We start from the raw sequence: 20496 nt of genomic DNA on the forward strand, positions 1-20496 counted from the left end.
TCTCTCCTGTGATCTGGTGATCAGGGGAAACCGACCACATGTACTCTACACATGACTGCAGAGTCCAGCAAAAGGGATCTTGGCACACTGACCAATCTGGAAACCCATCTGCAAAAATAAAGAAAAAACAGCACCCTCTGCTGTTTGTTTCCAGCACATAATCTGTTCTTGAGAGATTACACAGTACTGACTGACCGACCAGTTGTATAGTAACATCTCTATACTCACTGAGTTACTCATTAGTCGTTTCCATTATAGAGTCAATGGATTACTTTCTTCTTCTTTTTTTCTTTCTTTAAATTAAACTTCTACTTTATCTTCATCTTCAGTAAAGAAAAAACATATTTCTTACAGGAAATTAGTTTGGCTTCCACTCTACATAATGGTTCACAATTAAATCACTGTCACTGGGCACATTCAATTATCACTGATAGATTCAGTAACAAGTCCATTTGTTTTGTTTCCCTTCAGAAAACAAGAAGGCCATCTGTTGCAAGACAAATGATCAGGGGGTTGTCTTTATCATTATGGTAGCCTATATAAGCACTATGATATCATGTTTCATAGGTTCACATACATTGTTATACTTTGTAAATGTCAGAGCAGCTTTCACCTGTGCTGAAACCAAGAAACTGACAATATAACTGTACACTGTTGTGACCATAGATACAAAGAATATAGATATATAAAAAATCAGACTGTACTTCGTAGTACGTAGTACTTCGTAGTACTGTACTGTACTGTACTGTACTGTACTGTACTGTACTGTACTGTACTGTACTGTACTGTACTGTACTGTACTGTACTGTACTGTACTGTACTGTACTGTACTGTACTGTACTGTACCCCTTTTCCCCCTCAATGTATACGTTTCTTTTCCCTTTTTGCTTCCTTTATGATGAATTCCTGTTCTGTTCTTTAACTATATAGAAGTGTCTATTTGTACGTCTCTAAATGTTTTGATGAATTGAACATGGTGGACCCTGTTGTAAACAAGTGTAATGCTTAATTGGGTCGTCCACTCACAGTTAAGTCTTTGTATTGAGTTTGTGCTTGAAATGTACTGTAATTCTGCAAACTGTTAATAAATATTTCAATCAATCAAAGTACTGTACTGTACTGTACTGTACTGTACTGTACTGTACTGTACTGTACTGTACTGTACTGTACTGTACTGTACTGTACTGTACTGTACTGTACTGTACTGTACATCCAAACCCGTGAAGAAACATCAAGTGGCTTTGACATTGTCCCATCTAGCTCAACTCTGACAAACTGTGCACAAACTTTTCTTGTCCAATATTTTGTGGTTAGAAACAGGGAACAGCCTAGAGCCTCGAGCTCCTGCATGAGTTTGAAATAATGTGACAGTGAAGATAAAGTGTGCTGGGGGTGGGAGGAGTAAGAAGAGAGAGGAAACAACAACAACAATTAAGAGAGAGGTCTCCTGAGAGCTTTTATGTATTTGAAGGTTAGCTCAGCAGTTTTATACCAGTATAAGGTCGGCAGCCGATTCAATTATTCTATAAAGCTTCTGCCAGCAATTAATTTATACTCACAGAGCGTTACCAACAAGATTGAGGATTTTTTTTTTGACCTTCTTACGCACTCCATAAACAACCTGGCAATGCAGATAGCTACCCCGTGAAATGACATGGCTAAATGCAATTCTGTTTCACTTGCATCGCTGACTTCTTTGGAGGTTGGCAATTTGGGCCCAAAGGCAAAAACTTAAACTAGGGTATAGTTAAGCATCCTTTAGACCGCCGCTGTCACTCAGGAATACTTCATATGGCTGTACATAATGACACGCGTGCGCGTGCAGTGTATCTATAGTGTTATTTGAGCATTGGCCTGGTGGGAGTTATGGGAAATTAGCTTCAATACAAGTGATTTGTGCTTTATGGGTCAATGTGTCAACTGTTAAATGGGCATTATCACAGGTTTGTTAAGCTGCCTTAGCCGTCGTGAGCTCAAGTTTGCATTTCAAGAAATGGTTCTAGTCCATGCAGTGTTGCCTGAAAAGCAACTATGTACATCTCAAGGAGCTGATTTTGACCCAGCATCATTCCTGATCCGATGATTATCATATCACACAGCGATGAGAATCTTCAAAGAGTACACTCTCTCCCTCTGAGGTGGGGCTTGGGCTCAGAGCAGCAGGCGATGAGCCGCAGTATTGACTGACTCTGAGGCCATGTTCCAGAAATATGGGACACCACTATGGTATGAGAAGCTTTTGGAAGAACACAGGGGGGGGGGAGAAAAGAAAGAAAACTACAAACAGACTTTAAACAGATCTCATTAACTTCAGAAAAGGTGTTTGAAGCCTCAAAACAAATTCAGCGGGTGGTAAGAGGGGAGATAGAGAGATGTAGAATGCTGAGGGGTGGGAATAAGATAGTAGGGATATTGAAACCTGTTGGAACTGTTAAATACGAATTTATACTTTGCCACATGATCATACAACAACTCATATAGACATGTTTTGATGTATTTTTGTCGCACGGCACTGTTGCAACAAAATATAGCCTGCATAGACTGTAAATCCATCCCATACTCTCTAGCTACTATACAATACACACACACACACACACACACACACACAAAGACGTAAAAACACCCCTCCATATGGCACCTTCGGCACAGGGGCATTACTCTCTGACTTAATGTGTGGTGGCCTCAAGGAGTGCAGAGCCCGAGGATTCACCAGGCTCGCTTTGAAAATGTGCTGACGCCACGCCTCGGCTGACGCCACGCCTCGGCTCGCTTCCCAGTGATGACGAAAGAGGGAGAGGAGCAATGGCGTTGGGTTTGGAGGGGAGGGAGTTAGGCGAAAGAAATAAAACAACCACAAGAAGAAGAGGTCAAATTAAAATGCTGCCCCCTCTGATTCATTGTGCAATGACCTATAAGCTCCTTCCCATACTTTTCATCATTTAAGTTAATTTAAGTCATTTAAAACACCTCTCAGGAGGGCAAACGAGGAGAGATATTATTAGTCAGGAGGGGGGAGGAGATAGGAGCGAGGGGCTCTGAGGTAGATAAGTGAAATGAAGGCAGAGAAGAGTGGGTTGCTGTGCCGCAGTCAGTCGTTCTGTGGCACGCATGGGACTGATGCCAGACATCTCTCTCTCTCTCTCTGTTACTGCTACTCAGCACTGCAGTACTGTAGCAACAGGGTGGATCCCTCCCCTCTGCCAAGTGTGTGTGTGTGTGTGTGTGTGTGTGTGTGTGTGTGTGTGTGCGTGCGTGCTGCGTACGTGCGTGCATGCGTGTGTGTGTGCGTGCGTGAGTGTGTGTGTGCGGACTCACAGAAGTGGAAATATAATCACATTCTGTCAGTGCAGCAGCACGCATTCGGTGTTGATTTTGCAATAACAAGCAAATACAGTGTGAGCAAACCGACTCGGACACCCCTCAGCAGACTTTATACTGTCCATATACTGTAGTCCAGAGGGCAATGGTCTCCAATCCAAATTGGACTGTCTATGTTTTATTTATTTTTTTAATGAGAAGAACCGTTTAGATTTGCTGGTCTGGAGGAAACCCACAAGCAACGCCAGTGGGCTGAAAACTATGATTACAGAACTCAAAAAACTATTTGTATAGTAAATGGAATGGAATTCTCCTACATAATATAGGAAACAATCAGTGAGGCTTTCAATTTTAAATTGTGGTATACCGGTAGTTGATAAGCTTGCTCGATCAAGCTTGTGGTTATTATCACAGCTGTTAGAAAAACTTTTGCAAACCTGAGGAAGAGAGAGAGAAAGAAAAAAGTCTTAAAACAAGATGTTCACTAGTAGGAATAAACACGCCATTGGGGAGGTTTAAGGAATTTATTGACAGTGAAGAAATGGAGGGATGAAGGAGGGATGAATGAATGCGGATGTGTAGGTTCCGGGGGGGTCGCCGACCCTGGAGTCTTTGGGGAGGAGGTCGAATGGCACTCGTCGTGTGGCGTTCGTCGTAAGGCGTTCGTCTTGGACGATTCATGGACGATATCCCCCCGCAGGAACCTGATAAGGAGAGGAGAGAGTTTTGTTTTAATCGTTTGATCCACTTTTGGCAAGGTGGATGTAGTAGCTCCTAGTAGGGGGGAGCGGGGAGAGGAGCTGCTATGGAGGTGAAGGGGTGGGGGTGGGTTGCGAGAAGCCTGTGGGAAGGCGGCTGGTGTGCGACGCAGCGAGGCGGGCGAAGCATGGAGGATTCTGGGTGGTACTGGGCAGGTATAAATGGGGGCAGGTAGATTGACGTGGAGGGCGGAGAGTGGCATGAAGGGCAGGGCCAATGAGCGTTTCTCCTCCTCCTGAACATCAGTTGTTCCAACTCCATTTTAAGAAGATAGTGAACATCCACAATAAAAGAAGCACCCGCACACTGCCCAACTTGCACTGTACAGAAGGACATTTATGTGTCAGTGGGAAATAACCTTAAAACATTATATGTTTTAAGGTGCTAAATAAGAATTAGATTAAACATATGAATATAAAATATCTGTATAATAGAAAGAAAGAAAGAAAGAAAGACAGACGGACGGACGGACGGACAGACAGACAGACAGACATGAATACTATACTCATCCACCTGAAAATGACCATTCACCATCGTCTGACACGTCCTCCACACTCCACAGCCATGAGTAATATCTGGAATTTGCATCATGCTGACCAGAAGTGGTTCTGCTGCTCTACTGACTCAAGTATGATTGATCAGCATGCTCTCACGCCGGAGCCCATTCAAACATCTCCATTCATATTAGCCCACCACTCCGTCCAATAGAAGCAAGGGAGGTGTAAAATAAGACCAGGGTGGGGTGGTGGTTGGGTGGAGGAGGGATGAGGAGCATCTGGAGGTAAAGGATAAGCGCTTGTAAAGAAAAATGTAAAAAGGTCCATGCCATTAAACCAATCATTGAATGGGAAGGCTCTCGATATCATCACGGTGGTGCACGCATGCAGAGAGCGATGGCTTAATTAAAGTATCATCCAGCAAATATTCATAGAGTATTTGATGATCACGAATCACATAATTCCATGTGAATTTAATATGAATATTAATGAATAACAGGCACGAGAAGTAAGTCAGGCTGATGCGGAGGGGTAAGAGCCTGAGGCAAGATGCCGGGACGGGTATGATGATGATGATGATGAGGACAAAGTGTCATGCCACCAGTGTATCGCCGTACACTCCCACCCTATAGACGTCACAGTGAACTATGGCAGTAAGCTGTTGTAGAGGCACTATAATTCCTCAAGACGTCATCCATGCCTGACTAGACCAGGCACTGGCTGCTTGGTTGGTTGGTGGGTGGCCTACATTCTGACCCTGTCCCTTGTTGTAATATTCCCGCCTTTGAATGCCCATTGATTTCAATCGTGCCCTAGAATGCTGCTCCTCTGCTGCTGTTATGTCTTTCATGTCAAATCAAATAATGTGGCCAAATCTATGTGTCCTAAATAGTCCCGGGTTGTATTATCTTGAACATGAACATGACAGCATCCATCTTTATCCCGTGAACTGGTCCAACTGAGGCACACAGTAACATTCCTGTTTCATATGACCAGTGCCTGTCGGAACGCAATGCCCCTTCAGTTACGCAATACCTGTTTTTATAGGTACTTCATAGATATCCATGTCATAATACCCATACTTAATGTATTGGTGGTTAGTAGGCCTGCCCATTACACCCGTGCTCAGATTATTATCCAGTGCTTTTATTACCCACTACCATATACAACCAAGCAAGATACAGGGATCGCTGATATTGTTAGAAACTGCTGACCCTCATGGTGATGACGTACGTGCTAATATGTGAAAGGATCGGTCCACGTTGCCCCCACACTGCCACTTGGCAGAGCAGCACAAAGCTGAGCCAATGAGTCAAGCCGACGGGTTGGGTTGGCCAATCAGGGAAGCATTTTTATCTCAATGATTAAATACTAAACATACTCTAAGATCCACTAGGTTAGTTCTGTCTGTGTTGGTTGTTTTATTGTTCATTTCTACATGCAAGCATGAAGCATATATTAAAATCACACTTGTGTGAAGTGAGGGGCGCTCTTATCATCATCCATCACATTCCGTGCATGCTCATTTCCATGGTAGGCCTACTACACACACACAAACACAGACACACAAAGCTGGGAATAACATTTTACTCTGAAGAGGTACAAATGGTTTGTGCCCTCCATGGACACACGCTCTGTTTAGCAGTGGTTGGAAAGCAGTGCTCTCACGAGTCACCAATGAAGGAAATAATTAAGCTACCACCAAACTTGCAGGTGCGTGGGTCGATGACGGTGCATGCATGATGAATAAAGTATTCGGCCTACTGCCTGCCACTGGGTAGAGCAGTAAAGTACACTACTTATTGCCCTGATGGTAATCATCCTGAACCAGCTTTCTTGACAATTCTTTCTCATGCAGTACAAGCATAGAGCTATAATATAATCTAGAGAACGGATTGAGGAGCGATATCCCCGCCCCCCACTATTCAGTTCAATGGAAGTTGCTCAGTGACATTTTGAAGCCAGTAACGAAACGACAAAGTCTTCCGGGTAGTACCCCTCGAGCGTTGATATGATTGGTCATCTCCTATCATAGTACCCCTCGCGCCGGTCTGGTACCTCTGCATCACGTATACGTCGACGGAGACAGCTTCAACGTTGCCCAGCCAAGCCATTCTGCAGGCTTAAGCCTGCAGAATGGCAAGTAAAGGAATCAATAGAAAGGCAGCCAGGCCCAGCCAGCGTGATTTCTGATATAGAGGGGCGGATGCCGTCGGGATCACGGCGGTGGATACTATTGGTTCACCGCCCCCGCCCCATCTCCATCCACCCCACAGCAGAGAACACTGACGTGACGTCACTAAATTAAGAGCCCCTCTGCACTGTGGTTCACTCCCACTCCTAGACCAGGAAACGCCCAGGCTTTTCTTCTTCTTGTGAAAAGGAAACGCCTGCGGTCTGCTAGGCTAATTGAAAGGAGCTAGACTGAAATCCGTTGCTTTCCATCATGATAACAAAGCAATTCACATCAGACTTGTGTTTATAATATGTAGCGTTTCCATACCATGAAATTAATGAGTGAGCCCAGAACATTCTCCATCTCAGTATCCTTCAATAAATCCCGAGGGAGTGATGTGATGTGATGTGATGTGTGGGAAGTCAGCCGGATCGGATACAGTACTGGTGATGTCATAGACTGGCCTTAAGTACACGTTGACTCTGACAACAACGTGTATTGCTTACCGGTGGGGCATCATGCATTCCCAACTTAAATCATTCCAGACTTGCATCGTCCCTGAGATAGCGGCCGGTGCAGGTCTAGTATATTACACATGGCAGCTTGAGAAACAGTAAAAACAGACACTGCTTGGCCTTCTTAACACCTATGGACATCAAGTTATTTACAGTCTCAATGACAAAGCCATTTATAAGCAAGTGGTTCCATTCCAGACTCACTATTGATTTTCTAAAGTCAAAGATCATCTCTTTAGTTTTTAAATCACTGAGTTCCAAATTGCTGGCTGCACCTGCCATCTATAATTACATTAATCATCATAGCTTTTTAAACCTGTCAAAGTGGTGCCATTTGCAAATGACAATTAGCGAACCAGGGAATGCAATCATGGGGTGAATAGTGTGAAGAGAAATGGGGGGGGCACACACCCTTGTGGGACCCTGGCACTCAATACACATATACCAGATACCAAGTGACCTACTTTGTTGAAATGCAATGTGAAGAACAAGGCGTTGGGCTAGGTTTGAACTGAATACTGTACATCTTCCTTAGTAACATATGCAGTGATGTCAGCCAGAGACTAATTAGCCATTTATTCTACTTGGATACAGTAGTGGCTGACTGACTTCATGTGTCTTCTATTGATGTTGTGGTGGTGGTGAATCTGTTGATTAGAAGAGCTCTACAACTGGGAACATATAGTGGCTTGATGTGGGACTGTTCTGGGACTGTGAATCTCCCGTGTGAAGAGGGAGAAGGCCTACATGAAACATGCGGTACTTGGAAGCTTTAGGCCATAAAGATGAAGGTTTACGAGTTGGTATATTTATTTTGGAGAGCACTAATAGAAAGTTGGATAGTTTCTCTTTCAGCTCCTCTAGTCTATATTATATAGATGTCAGCCATTACATTGGGCAAAAACAACTTATACAAGAGATGAAACAACTGAAAACTTTGTTTCTGGTCTGTGATGACTTTGACAGGTTTTCTGGCATAATTACAACCACGATGATATAAAACAACATTTAATTGAAAGGTAATCTCCTGCATGCCTGCCAATTTCTCAAAGTTGTTTACCCAAAGAAGATGAAATAGTAAGCGTATCTATATTCCACCTAATTAATTACCCCTTTGAGATTATTATTTCCAACCATGCAAACAAAATCTCAATACTGAGCATGTGCATGTGTGCATAGTGCATAGCAACCATCTGTGATCACAATAAAGATGCAATGATCACAACTTGGCCACAAGCATGTTTCAAGGTGCAAAAGTGTAATATTATCTAGACCAATGCTGCCACCTACTGTTAGAATGGAGTTAATTCAGGAGGACAAACCACCTCTTTGGGTTCAGGCGAGGATGCTTTAAAAGATTTCTCAGAACAAAAGAAATATATATAAAATCACACCCGTGTGAAGTGAGGGGCGCTCTTGTCATCGTACATCATCCAATAAAACATTTATATACTTCTTCATGAATTCATTTGTCAATTTATGTTATTATCTTTTAACCATGATACAACTGAATTTATCTATCTATCTACATATGACGTACATTTTCCTTTCATTGTGTTGCCACAAATTTACGTCATATTTCAGGCACACATGACATAAATTCTCCTTTCATTGTCAATGGCAAATGTGAGACAGGACGGGACGAAAAGCTGTATATAGCGCCCCTCAAAAATAAACAGCTAATGGGATTTGATCAACAGTGTGCTAATTATAGGACTTTTATAAAATGGGCCCACTGCAATTCAACCAAATTCAATAGAACGATAATCAGACAACCAGTATTTAAAGTATGACAAATACATAGTACTATTCTCCCTTTCTGGAGGCAGTTAAATGGATGTTCCGCTCTGTATCACACAGACTCAGCAGGTCTGCCTGTTATGTCTTTCAGTTCCCCATATTTTACACCTCCTTTACCTCCATTTCCGAGTTGAGTGTCCCTGTTCCACGGAACAGCAGTTTTTGTAGTCCTCCCATGGTTGTAAAAATACAATGGGAATACATTAGGGATAGGGAGATGGACAGAGACCAAGAATAGCTCCAAGCACTTTAGGCCTCAAATAACACTGCACAGGGTTTATACAGTAGATAATATCATATTATGTTTTACTGCTTTCAACTGGGAAATGCTTTCAATACTTTAAAATGAGCATTTAATATAACCAAACACAATATAGGCTAAACGATTCTGGTGGCAAATTATGACTTACATTTAGGCGCATTTAGCATTTTATTGACATAGTAATCCTATCCTAATCCTCATTGTAAATTACACAAATCTCGAATGGAATAAATAAATCTTGCGCATTGCAAGGTTATAACATAATCTCATTATACTAGAATGTTTTCTCATTATGACCTAATATAACATTCAACTCAGGATTCCAGATGGATATTATGAAACATTACACAGCCAAGAAGAGCAAAAAGAGGACAGCAAATTGCAATTGACATTCTTATCTCCCACATTTGGGCTTCACCCCCCCCCCCCCCCCCCCCCCCCGGCCAGGCTGTGCCGAAGAAGATATTCCCCAAGCATGAAGGGGTAAAATCATTATACTTTGAATCAATCTAATTAATACGAAGGGCAGCCTGTGTCCAAGGGCCATCTGATTAGGGTGGCCCGACTGATTAGGGTGGCTCGACTTTCGGTTTCATTCTCACTCACAGCACTTGACCTCCAAACTCAATGATGCCGTTGCCAGAAGCACATTGTTACACGCACTGTTACAAAAACATTGAGCTTTAAGGATCAAAGAAAATAGAACAGATATGAAATTGTATATGCAGCAACCAGACAGGGCAGGAGAGAGAACAGAAACTAATTGAATCTAATAGATCAATATATCCTAAATATAGGCTACAAATAAGCACAACAGCATCTAGTACACAATGTGCTTTGGCTGAGAATAACTGCAAACTGTAAGCATACATAACAGTTGTAAGCCTAAATTCCATATTATGTATAATTTTGCACACTGTCATGGTAATCTATACTGTTTGTAAACAACATTATAGTACAGTCCTGCAGGCCTATCTATCACCATAAAAGATTACTCTTTCCACTGGGAAACCTATCAGCTAAAAAAAACGTATTGCTGCCTACAGGCCATGGACCACAAATAAGCTTATTGGCATGTTCTTCAGCCTATTGATCCCATGAGAGACACTACTAGACACACACACCCGCACGCACACACACACACACACACACACACACACACACACACACACACACACACACACACACACACACACGCGCGCGCGCATCCATATTCATAGTATAGCAATGTGATGGCCTGTGTCACCAAGACTGAGATGGCGACAGTGCTCAGTGCTTGCTCAACTCAGCTGCCTGATAGTTGACAGATAGTCTTGTCAAATGTAGGGCTGCAACTATCTATTATTTACTTATTGATTATTCTATTGACTACTACTAATCAACTATTCGATTAAGTTATTCGATATACTTAGCCGCACAACAATGTCTTTCAAAACTATAGAAAATAGGTCATGCATGCAAGGCTATTTTCACTATTTTGTTTTTACAAAAATGTTTGCCTATAATGACATGCCCAAAATAGAGATTGATTATTAATCGATTATTTTATTAACTATAGTGATTATTATATTATTTTTATAATTAAAAAAACATTTTCTTTTTCTATTCATTCATTAATTATTTGGTGGAAAGATTTTTTTTTTAAATAAAAACAAATTAGCACCTTAAGTTGTTAATGAGACTAATTGATTATTTAAAAAAGAAATCTATAAAACAAATTGTTTTGTGTCGATTTGTTAATATAAGAAAAAGAAGAAACCTGCTTCTTGATTATTCACTTAACCTATATTTACTTACTTTACTTATCCTTGCACTGGCTGGTGCATGTAGGGCAGCAAGAAAGTATTTCCACTTCCATCTGTCTTTTGTCATCTTTTCTATGGTCACCCACCCATGCAGCTCTGTGGTGTTGCTGGAGCTCCTTCTGTATCGTCCTTCCAATGGTTTAAATCCTGCCAGAAATATGTTGGTATAGTCAAAATGTTTTTTACTTAAGTATCAATATTGCAATGTAGAAATACTATGTTGCAAATAAAAGTCTGGCACTCAAACTGCACTAGACTAGAGTATTTACTGAGAGTAAAAAAAAATATTTCTTTTTCACAAGTTTCCAAATGGTTTTAAAATAGCAGATCTACAAGCCCACTGCGTGCCACTTTGCGACGGGTTGTGAGCTAGATTGGCTATTTGCAAATAGCATAAGTATGCATATAGGACTGAAGTGGTTTATGTACCTTTTGTAATAATAATAAAATTCTACAAATCTCAGTATTGTTAAATCAACATATGACCTGCCGGCCGCCCCTGACACAGGCTTAGGGCCGATTCATACTCCTATTTTACCGCTGTTTCGGCACTGTAGTGCCGAAATGATTTCGGCTCGTCAGAAATTTTCAGTAGCACCGAAGAGCCGACTTTAGGACGGTACCCGCCCCCCTGAACCTCAAATGACGTCACATTGTAGGCTCTACAGAGCCGAACCGACTTTTATTCGGCTCTAAAATAGGAGTATGAATCGGCCCTTAGCCCTGCAGCACCAAGGCCAGCTCGCAGGCATGACATATGGACCTTGGGGGAGTTACGACTCAGATATAACGGGACATTAACAGCATGGTTTACGGCGCTACCGATGCCGGACGGCAGCTTTCAGGAAGCGGTCGGTTTGAAATGGAGTCTGAGAATCATCAGAGGATGAAAGAAGTTATTTGGAGGATCCAAAAGCTTATGGGAATGTATAGAAAAGAAAGAAAGAAGGAACATCAGAGAGTGCCGAAGAAATTATGTGATCGGGATGAGTTCGGACACACAAACCGACAGGCTTTTTAGTGATCCTCAAGCGGTTGGAAAGTTTGTGGAGAGAATTATTGGCAGGGTGAAGTCAGTGAGGATTACTAGGAGTGGATTGTAGTGACAGAGTCAGAGTGTAGGAATAGAGACCAAGCAGCAGAGAAAGCAGTACAAATTCTGTACTTTAATGATTGATCAGTGAATGTTTTTTGGGAGGAAAGAAAACGAGGGGAGTGATTAGTGGCGTGCCATTGTCGATGAATCCAGAGGATTTTGACATTGAAGGAGTTTGTGCAATAAGGAGGATGACACGATTTAGGGAGGGGAAACGGGAGGACAGTTTGTCACGTTTCAGGGTGATGTTTTGCCAGATCGAGTGTATACAGGTTATACTATAGCTTTCTTGTTAGCACCACTAAGATGCTATTGCTGGCAAGAGTATGGACACGTAGCTGTGTGTAGGGGAAAGAAAAGATGTGGGACGTGTGGGAAAGAGACCTGCAAAGGAGAGTGTGAAGGGAATGAACAGATAAAGTGCATGCATTGTGGAGAGTATTATGCTGGGTCAGAGAAGTGTGCGAGGAAAATGAAGGAGGTTAAGAATTAAGATACACAAGATGAAGGCAGAAATGAGGGAAATGTCTTATGCAGAGGTGGTAAAGAGAGTGGCGATGGAGAAGCACAATGAAAAGAGGGAGACAGAAAAAGAGGGAAGGGGAAATGGACATGGCATCTACAGGTATCTGTATGGATAAAACCTGATTCCTGGCTTTTATAGCCATGGTGATAAACTGTGCTGTCGAAATATCAAGGAAGTCGGAAAGAATGAAGATGGTGCTGGTAGCAGCCAGAAGATTCTTGAGTGCTGTGGATGGATGTCACTGGCGAAGACCTGGACGGTGTGCTGAGGGAAGATTTCTCAGTGGTTCAGAATGAGGGTCTGCAAAACTGAATGGAATAGGGAATGGGGTGGGATCACAATGGGTGCCTTGGGTGGACATTGTTAACTTTTTATTTTAGCCGTTTTTGATATGGCAGTACTATGTTTGATCATAATTTGGATCAGTAGGTGGCGGTAATGCACCAAACGTTGGATGGCAACCGCCGTTAAACCAAAAGAAGAAGAAGATGGTTTACGCTTTACGGCAACACGCCACCACTTTACGATAGTAGCGGCCCTCTGTATAAATTTGCTTGCATGTTTACATTTCTTTTTAGCTCTTGCGAGGAGTAGAAGGACACTACTAGTCACGATGGGAATTGAAGAAGAGGCTAATCGAACTCTCTTCATCAGAAACCTCGACCAGAGAGTGACGGAAGAACTTTTATTCGAGCTGTTTTTACAGGTGACGTCGTTTTGTGGCCAGCGCACTGATAGCGCAGCTAGGCTAACTCTTAAGCTAACTGCTAACGTCGGTGGTATTATTGAAAGCTACTCAACAAACGAGTCTGTTTCAGCGACAAGTTTGAATAAACATCGCATACGCCATTATTATTATTTTAACTCTTGTGTATACTATTCGCTGTGGTAAAGCACTAACTAATGGTCCCAGTCTTCTGAGGCTTGTTCGAAGAGGAAGCCATAACAACCATAGCTAACGTTAGCTCGCTGTCAGGCTTGTTATGCGAATCCGCAACAGAACGTTTGTGTTCTATCTTACAGGCACAATGTGTCCATCCATACGTCAGATCGATGTAGCCTTGGCTTGGATCAAGAAGACTATCATAGCATGTATTGATTGTATCGAGTCTTACAAATGTCAAAATCGATGCAAATGCATCTGCGGTGGTCTTGATCTGGTGTTTGTGTGGTATCTTAAACGGGCAGAGCTCGATCGTGACTCCAAATCCATGCATTAGACGCGGCGTGTCTTATCTTGCAGGCGGGACCCCTCACCAAAACGAAAATCCCTAAAGACCAAGATGGGAAACAGAAAACATTCGGCTTTGCTGTGTATAAAGACGAGGACTCTGTGCCCTACGCCCTGAAGTTGCTGGATGGGATGACGCTTTTTGGAAGAACTATGCATGTGCAACCTCGGAACGGTACGATCTATCCTAGCCCCAGTATGTTCCCTCAGCACTATACGCTCATTCAGTGCTGAGGGAACATACTGGGGCTAGATCTATCCCTGATTCCCTAGTATCAAGTTTAAAATAGTTTGGGATTTTGTCATTATAGTTTACTTTACACAGTAACGGTTAGTTTTAATTCGTTTTTAAAGCGGGTTTGTTAGTTTTTATTTTTTGTGACTTAGTTTTAGTTTCTTATTAGTGGTGGTTTTATTTTTTTCATACTGTGGGTCAATTGCCAGGTGCCGGATTCAAAAAGGTCAGAGTAGGTCAATTGTGTAATAAAAACTCCACAAAAGGTAGTGACATTTGGATGTAGGCTAATGAGGATTAGAAAGGACAATGTCTCATTATCAAGTGCACTGAAAAAGTAAATTTCTTTTTTTTAACCCCCTTGTCTCCCCAATGTAGTCGTTATGACAATTAATTCCTCCCTGCAAACATTTCTATGTTGTCACTGCTGTTCTGAGTCTGAGACTGACTCACCTGCCAGTGAGGAGCCCCCATTGGGACAACGTAGAGCCTTTGTCTTACTCCTCCCGCCCAACACTCCCTTGCTGACAGGTGCCGCCCCAGCCCGTAGGATTACGTGCAGTGCCAATTATCACCCTCCCTGGCCAGCTTCCCTTCACCGAACAAGGGCCAATAAAGGGCCATGTAGATGGTCGACAAATGCACCATGGTCAATTTGTCTGTCTCGAGAGAGAGAGGCTTAAAAATTAGGAGACGCTAGACGTGCTAGATATTGATTCATTAATTATTCCTCCACTGACACGTCTTTTCAGTGCAGGCCCTTATGTTTAGTAAATCTGTTTACATTGAGGTGGATGGAGGCAAACTTTTCACTTCGGTTAATTTCCGGTGTTATCTGTCGCCCAGCAACCTAGAGCTGAAATGACTACTGGACTGACCATATGAAAACAAACGTTGAGTATGGGGCACATAATTTGACCGGTTACCCCGCACCAATCACAGCGCACATGTCAATTGTGTGCCCCATATGACTTTGTGCTCTCCAAAATAAGTTATCATATGTTCAGTCCTGCAGTAATTTCTGGCCCTATTGCGGGAAGAGAATGTTGTCCGTGTAAGCTTGTGGAAAAGTAGAGTTATTTTACTAAATGCATGTTTTCTGCCAGAACTTTAAAATTAATAAATAAACTAGAGGACAATATCTGACACTCAAGTTGCAACAATTAATTGAGACTACTTTAAATGATTCTGCTTCCGAGGCAGGCATAGGAGTGATCTATGGCTCTGTATATGCAATACATGAAATGTCTGTAATATCACAGGCATTCTGGGGCTACTTTCAATTGAGATTTTTTTTGGGGGGGGGGGCTTAAACGACAAAATAAATGCCATAAATGTTTTTCAAACGTGTTGTATGATCGTGTATTGTATGATCATGCGATGCATTATAAGACTGGCTTTCTTAACTTCTGAGCGCCTCTAGATGTACCCCCATTTGAGTAACATTGCTCTATGACAGTGTTACATTTAGTGGAATTGGTTGTTTATATACACTTCTTTTCTTTTTATACATTTTATCACAGGAAGCACAGTGAATTCTCAGACTTCAAGCCCTGGAAACACTCCAAATCCACATGGCCAGTGGTAAGAATTCAGTGTATAAAGACATTCTAATCTAAGTAATCTAAAATATAATGGGGGAATCTATTTGGGCCTCTTAAAATGTTTAATTTGTGTAGTGCTATCGTGGTGTGACAAGTGAAAAGGTTGCTCATTTACATCAATGATTGTATAGATGACTATTATTGGTAGAGTTGGAAATGTGTTTGCCAGAGACATAAAATTACCATCGTTTTTCACAAATTATGTGGATAAGAAGGCGGATGTATCAAATTATTTTTAATTCTTGAGATGACAAGTCGGACACCAATTTTGTGCAATTATGTTGCAATTATTATAATTTGTGCAAGCATCAACACTTTAAGTTGTGATTTATATTTGCATTCTTGGTGTTTGGAAATTAGGCTTTTGAAACTTGCACTGTTTCCTCATAATTAATAATAATAAATGTTTCCTCATAATTAATAATAATGAAAATTTAATAATTCCTTGCAGGTCACAAGGGCAGATGAATTCTCCACCCTATAGCCCTCAAATGCAAAGATCATCATCGTTTGGATCTCCTGATAGCATGCAAAAACAAGTCATGGTAATTCATATCTCCATTCTTACTGACACAGCAGTTTGTGGTTAACAGTTTGTGGTTGTGACTTAATATTGAGGCTTATACATCGTATTGTTCACCTTTTTAATTAGCAACAATTAAAGGCTTTGTTTCATTCTTTGTTATGGCAGTCCTTCATATTGGGACGGTGGGTTTGTTTCTCTGCTGTTGTAGCCCATACATTGAATGTAGATTTTCCTGGACGTATCAATAGGCAGAGATGCTATGCAAGACTAATTAATTGATAACCGTAGACCTACTGCGGGTGCAAATGAGAATCTATGGCACCCGGCCTACTACTTGTCCTCACGTTGTTTTAATATTTGATTGCCGTTTACAGTATGTTGCAGAAATGTAATTCACGGAAAGCCTGATGACTGACTGAAATTAAACGCTATGTTGCTTACAAGGCTGTTTTACCCTGATGAAAAGGGTAGATGGAAATCGGTCGCACAGAGGCGGCACAGCAGTTAAGGTTACAACATGCATGTAAGGATAAGAAAAGAAAGTACTGTAGAAACAAGGCAAAGGGAAAGATGATTCAGAATACTTCCTAATCGCAGTGGTGATGTGTGTGGTAAGGGTGGTTTCAATTAATCGATATGGCAATAATCATCGTATTCCTTGCCGATAATCGTAATGTACCATATGATTATGAATAACGGCAGGACATGCTGTGCGTGTGTCGTGGATTTACTGACGGTTACGATATATATGATTATCTTTTGCATTTATCCATTAAAACATTTTTTTTCCTTGCTTTTTGTTTCAATGTTATCCATTAATAATAATTCTAATAATAGGCCCATTATTATTGTTCAAGATGATTTGGAAACATAAAAATATCAAAAGTGTTTTTTTTTTCCTTTTAAGATTAGTTTTGGGGCTTTTTATGCCGTTTATTGATGGGGAACAGTAAGCCAGACAGGAAAGGGGGGAGAGAGGGCAAAGGCGTTCGGGATTGGGAGTCGAACCCGCGGCACACCTGCACTCGGCAGCCTAGGTGCCACAGACTGTTGAGCTAACCGTCCGGGCCAGTGGTCTAGGTCTAGGACTCTGTCGTGATGAGTATCAATCGCAAGGATCTTGGCAATACCCCCCCACTAGTGTGTGAGACGACGCTGCACTGGGTGGTTGAGGCTCAGGCCACCCTCAAAAACTAGAGCCCATAGTCTCTTAAGTCTTGTTCCCATCCTTTCTCCCATCTATAGATGAGCAACTTAATGTTGCAGATTCAGATGACCCAAATGCAGCAGCTGCAGCAGCAGAACGGGAGCCTGCTGGGACCGGCGCCCCAGCAGAGGCAACAGTTTGCCGGTGGAGGCTACGGTGGTGGCAGCAGTAACGGACGTGGAGGAGCTGACGGCGGCGACTCTTGGCAACATTCTTCATCCCAGACGAGTGGTGGCCACTACAGCAGAGGCCAGCGCTACGGCGACGAGCAGGGCTCCGGTGGTGGTGGTGGTGGCGGGCGCCAGCACGGTCATGGCGGTGGTGGTTACCATGACAACAAGGGCGGAAACAATTACCAGGGTAACAGAGGCAGCAGCCGCCACAACGATGACCGAAGTGACAACAGAAGCTACCAAGACAGTAGACGGCGACGGTACTGAGGCATTATGAGATTTATTTTTATTTTTTTGAAAATGGGCCCTTTCTCTTTTATAAACATGTACTTTGTTCTGGAAAGTGAAAGTAGGGGAAAAAAACTTTCAAGGTTGTTTAAATGATGCAACCAATTTAAAAAATACACAAATCTATGCCAGCGTGCCATCATTGTTTGCTTTTAAAGTGGTTTTAGTTTTGAATTATTCAAATGTGAGTTTCTGGCAATGTATTGTTAAAAAAAAACGATTGGTTCTGAAAGCAGTGACTACCCGGCTGCATAAAAAATATCACTGTTTTTGAAAGGATTCTTTGTATTTTAATTATTTATTTTTTTGAAAGTATTCAAATGTTTGTGAAAGAAATGTGTTTAGGATGTTGGCCAGCTATGTTATGGTGATTTTTAATTTAAAATGGTGCCCGTAGTGTAGTTTTTCCACCAAAAATGAGAAGAAACAAATGTATACTCTATTGCACCAGCAGAACAATATTGAAGCACATTCCTTCTGTTTAGGCCGATACAATTTATTTTTTATAGGCCGTTTTGAGATACCATTGAGACTTATTTTGTTTTCTGAACAGAGTTTTTTTTTCTCCACACAATTGTAAAACTATCCGTTTTTAATTGAACATGTCTTGTGTATATAAAGATCCTTTCATTGGACATTGGATTGTGTTTACTGATCTCTTTGTGACAGGGGAAAAAAACATTATTTTAACTCATTAAGACCTGACTATCTGATTCTACAAATCTTCTAAATCCTAACACCTGTCAAGGATAGGAGCAAAGATTTAAATGTTACTGTGAAAGAATATATTTTCATGGCATTACTTCCACGATTTTTCAATAATGGCAGATCTACAAGCTTGTATCTGCTATTTGTATAACAAAGTTTTAAGTAATGGTTAAGGTGACACTGATGCGTTCCACATCTTACAGTGGAACAGTCCTTTGGACATATAGCAGGCCCCTTTTGTGGTAAATTGTTTCTATTTACAACTCGTGCATGTGAGTCGGGACAACTATAAGTAAGCTATATTGTATGTTGAGGGTACTTGCAGTTATGCATGTCTGCCTCGACTATAAATGACCAGTGTGTAAGTAATATGCTTGTACAGCAGGGTTTGGTAATCTGCAGGTGGCGCCACATGCATCCCTTTATTGAATCAATTAAGATGATAAATATAACTGGGCCATGATATGATCAGCTATTGTACGTGACATTTCCATTTACAATGCCAATCCAAATGTTGCAGCCACTGATTAATTACGATACATGGCTTCTGGGTCTACTCTAACTATGTATCATGGCAAAACATGTGTATTTTCTTGTATTTTTGGTCTCCACGGTAATTTTAGGGCCTTATGAGGGCCAGTTTTAGACTTGCGCAGGTTTTAGTTGACTTAAGATATTAGTAAAAACGATTGTGTATTAGAGTGAGCTCCAATCAGTCCCCGTTTAATTTGAGACTTGCCATATGTTACAATTAGCGGCTGTGCTCGTGTCGCCTGCGCTTGAAATGAAGTTGCGGGCCAAATCTCTTAATGTCCACGTTGAGGTCATAATCTACCCACCCGAAAGTGCTTAGAGGCCGCTAACAACAGCTCCCGTGGTGTATCAACATGCAGCATATCCCCAATAAAGCTCCCGGGTTCCAAAAGTAGAGGTGCATTTATTTGCACCCTTCTCCACTAAGCTCTTTGTCTTGCCTGTAATCTACCCTGTAGTGTCAGATTCCACCCTGATACTCCGAAGTCGCCCTAATGAAGAGTATCCTGTGTTCTGTGTCGCGGGCCATTGGTAGTGTGGTACTGGAAGACCCCGGTTATTGCATGCGCTCCCGCTGGCAGTGCATAGCTGTTTTAATTGATTGATCTGCTTGGCGTCTCCAGCCCTGGAGCAGCCGGATTAGAAATCCCGCTCAGTAGCTGCTGCTGTGGACTTTTATAGAAGCGGAGTGTAGGCTACAAAAAAAAGAAAAAAGAACATCCACCAGGCACCAGTGACCACCAGGCAGTGGCAGGCACCCTTCCTTCTAACAGTAGGCGCACCAGCTCAGTGGCAAGAGACCCGCTCTCTCCGTTCCCGGAGCCTTGCACTCAGGTTGTTGGGTTCATGATTCATCGCGGTGCGCCGTATCCAAAGTTCCAAACACCTCTGCCTCCGCCCAGCAACCCGGCCGGCCCCTTCTCGTCCTACTGTCACCCCACCCGGCCGGCCACCCCTCAAAATGTGATCCGCATGCGGTAATGGGCTACTCGGCGGAACTTGCTCTTCTCATCTTCTCCCGACCTTTGATCAACCAAGTAGGCCTACCAAACCCCTCCAAAACAGCCCAAGCTTTTCTATGCAGAGCTCCCATATTTCCTCCGCAATAATAATCCTTCACACTTTGAACTGCAGGCCAGGGCGACTATAATCTATAGAGAGAGGTCTCCAACGAGTTATATTTACTCCCAGACTGTGCTTGCTTGGGAAGAGATGGTAATCGTTTCTGCGCAGACC

At 42.2% G+C, this 20496-nt stretch overlaps 1 protein-coding gene across 1 annotated transcript; it reads left to right on the forward strand.

The window, feature by feature from the left end:
* Positions 1-13266: 13266 nt before the first annotated feature.
* On the forward strand, positions 13267-18619 carry rbm7 (RNA binding motif protein 7). Its single transcript, XM_083772394.1, has 5 exons — positions 13267-13460; positions 13998-14160; positions 15744-15804; positions 16276-16369; positions 17596-18619. The coding sequence occupies exons 1-5, from the start codon at positions 13368-13370 to the stop codon at positions 17995-17997; spliced, it is 813 nt and encodes a 270-aa protein (XP_083628520.1). The 5' UTR covers positions 13267-13367; the 3' UTR covers positions 17998-18619.
* Positions 18620-20496: the final 1877 nt, after the last annotated feature.

The sequence above is a fragment of the Protomyctophum parallelum genome (assembly GCF_964188405.1).
Source record: "Protomyctophum parallelum genome assembly, chromosome: 9".
Classification (NCBI taxonomy): Eukaryota; Metazoa; Chordata; class Actinopteri; order Myctophiformes; family Myctophidae; genus Protomyctophum; species Protomyctophum parallelum.

Bases quoted from the DNA above. Each gene is read 5' to 3' on its own strand.
- rbm7 (XM_083772394.1), top strand. From the start codon at position 13,368: ATGGGAATTGAAGAAGAGGCTAATCGAACTCTCTTCATCAGAAACCTC. The intron at 13,461-13,997 runs GTGACGTCGTTT...CTTATCTTGCAG, and splicing joins TATTCGAGCTGTTTTTACAG to GCGGGACCCCTCACCAAAAC. The intron at 15,805-16,275 runs GTAAGAATTCAG...AATTCCTTGCAG, and splicing joins CCAAATCCACATGGCCAGTG to GTCACAAGGGCAGATGAATT.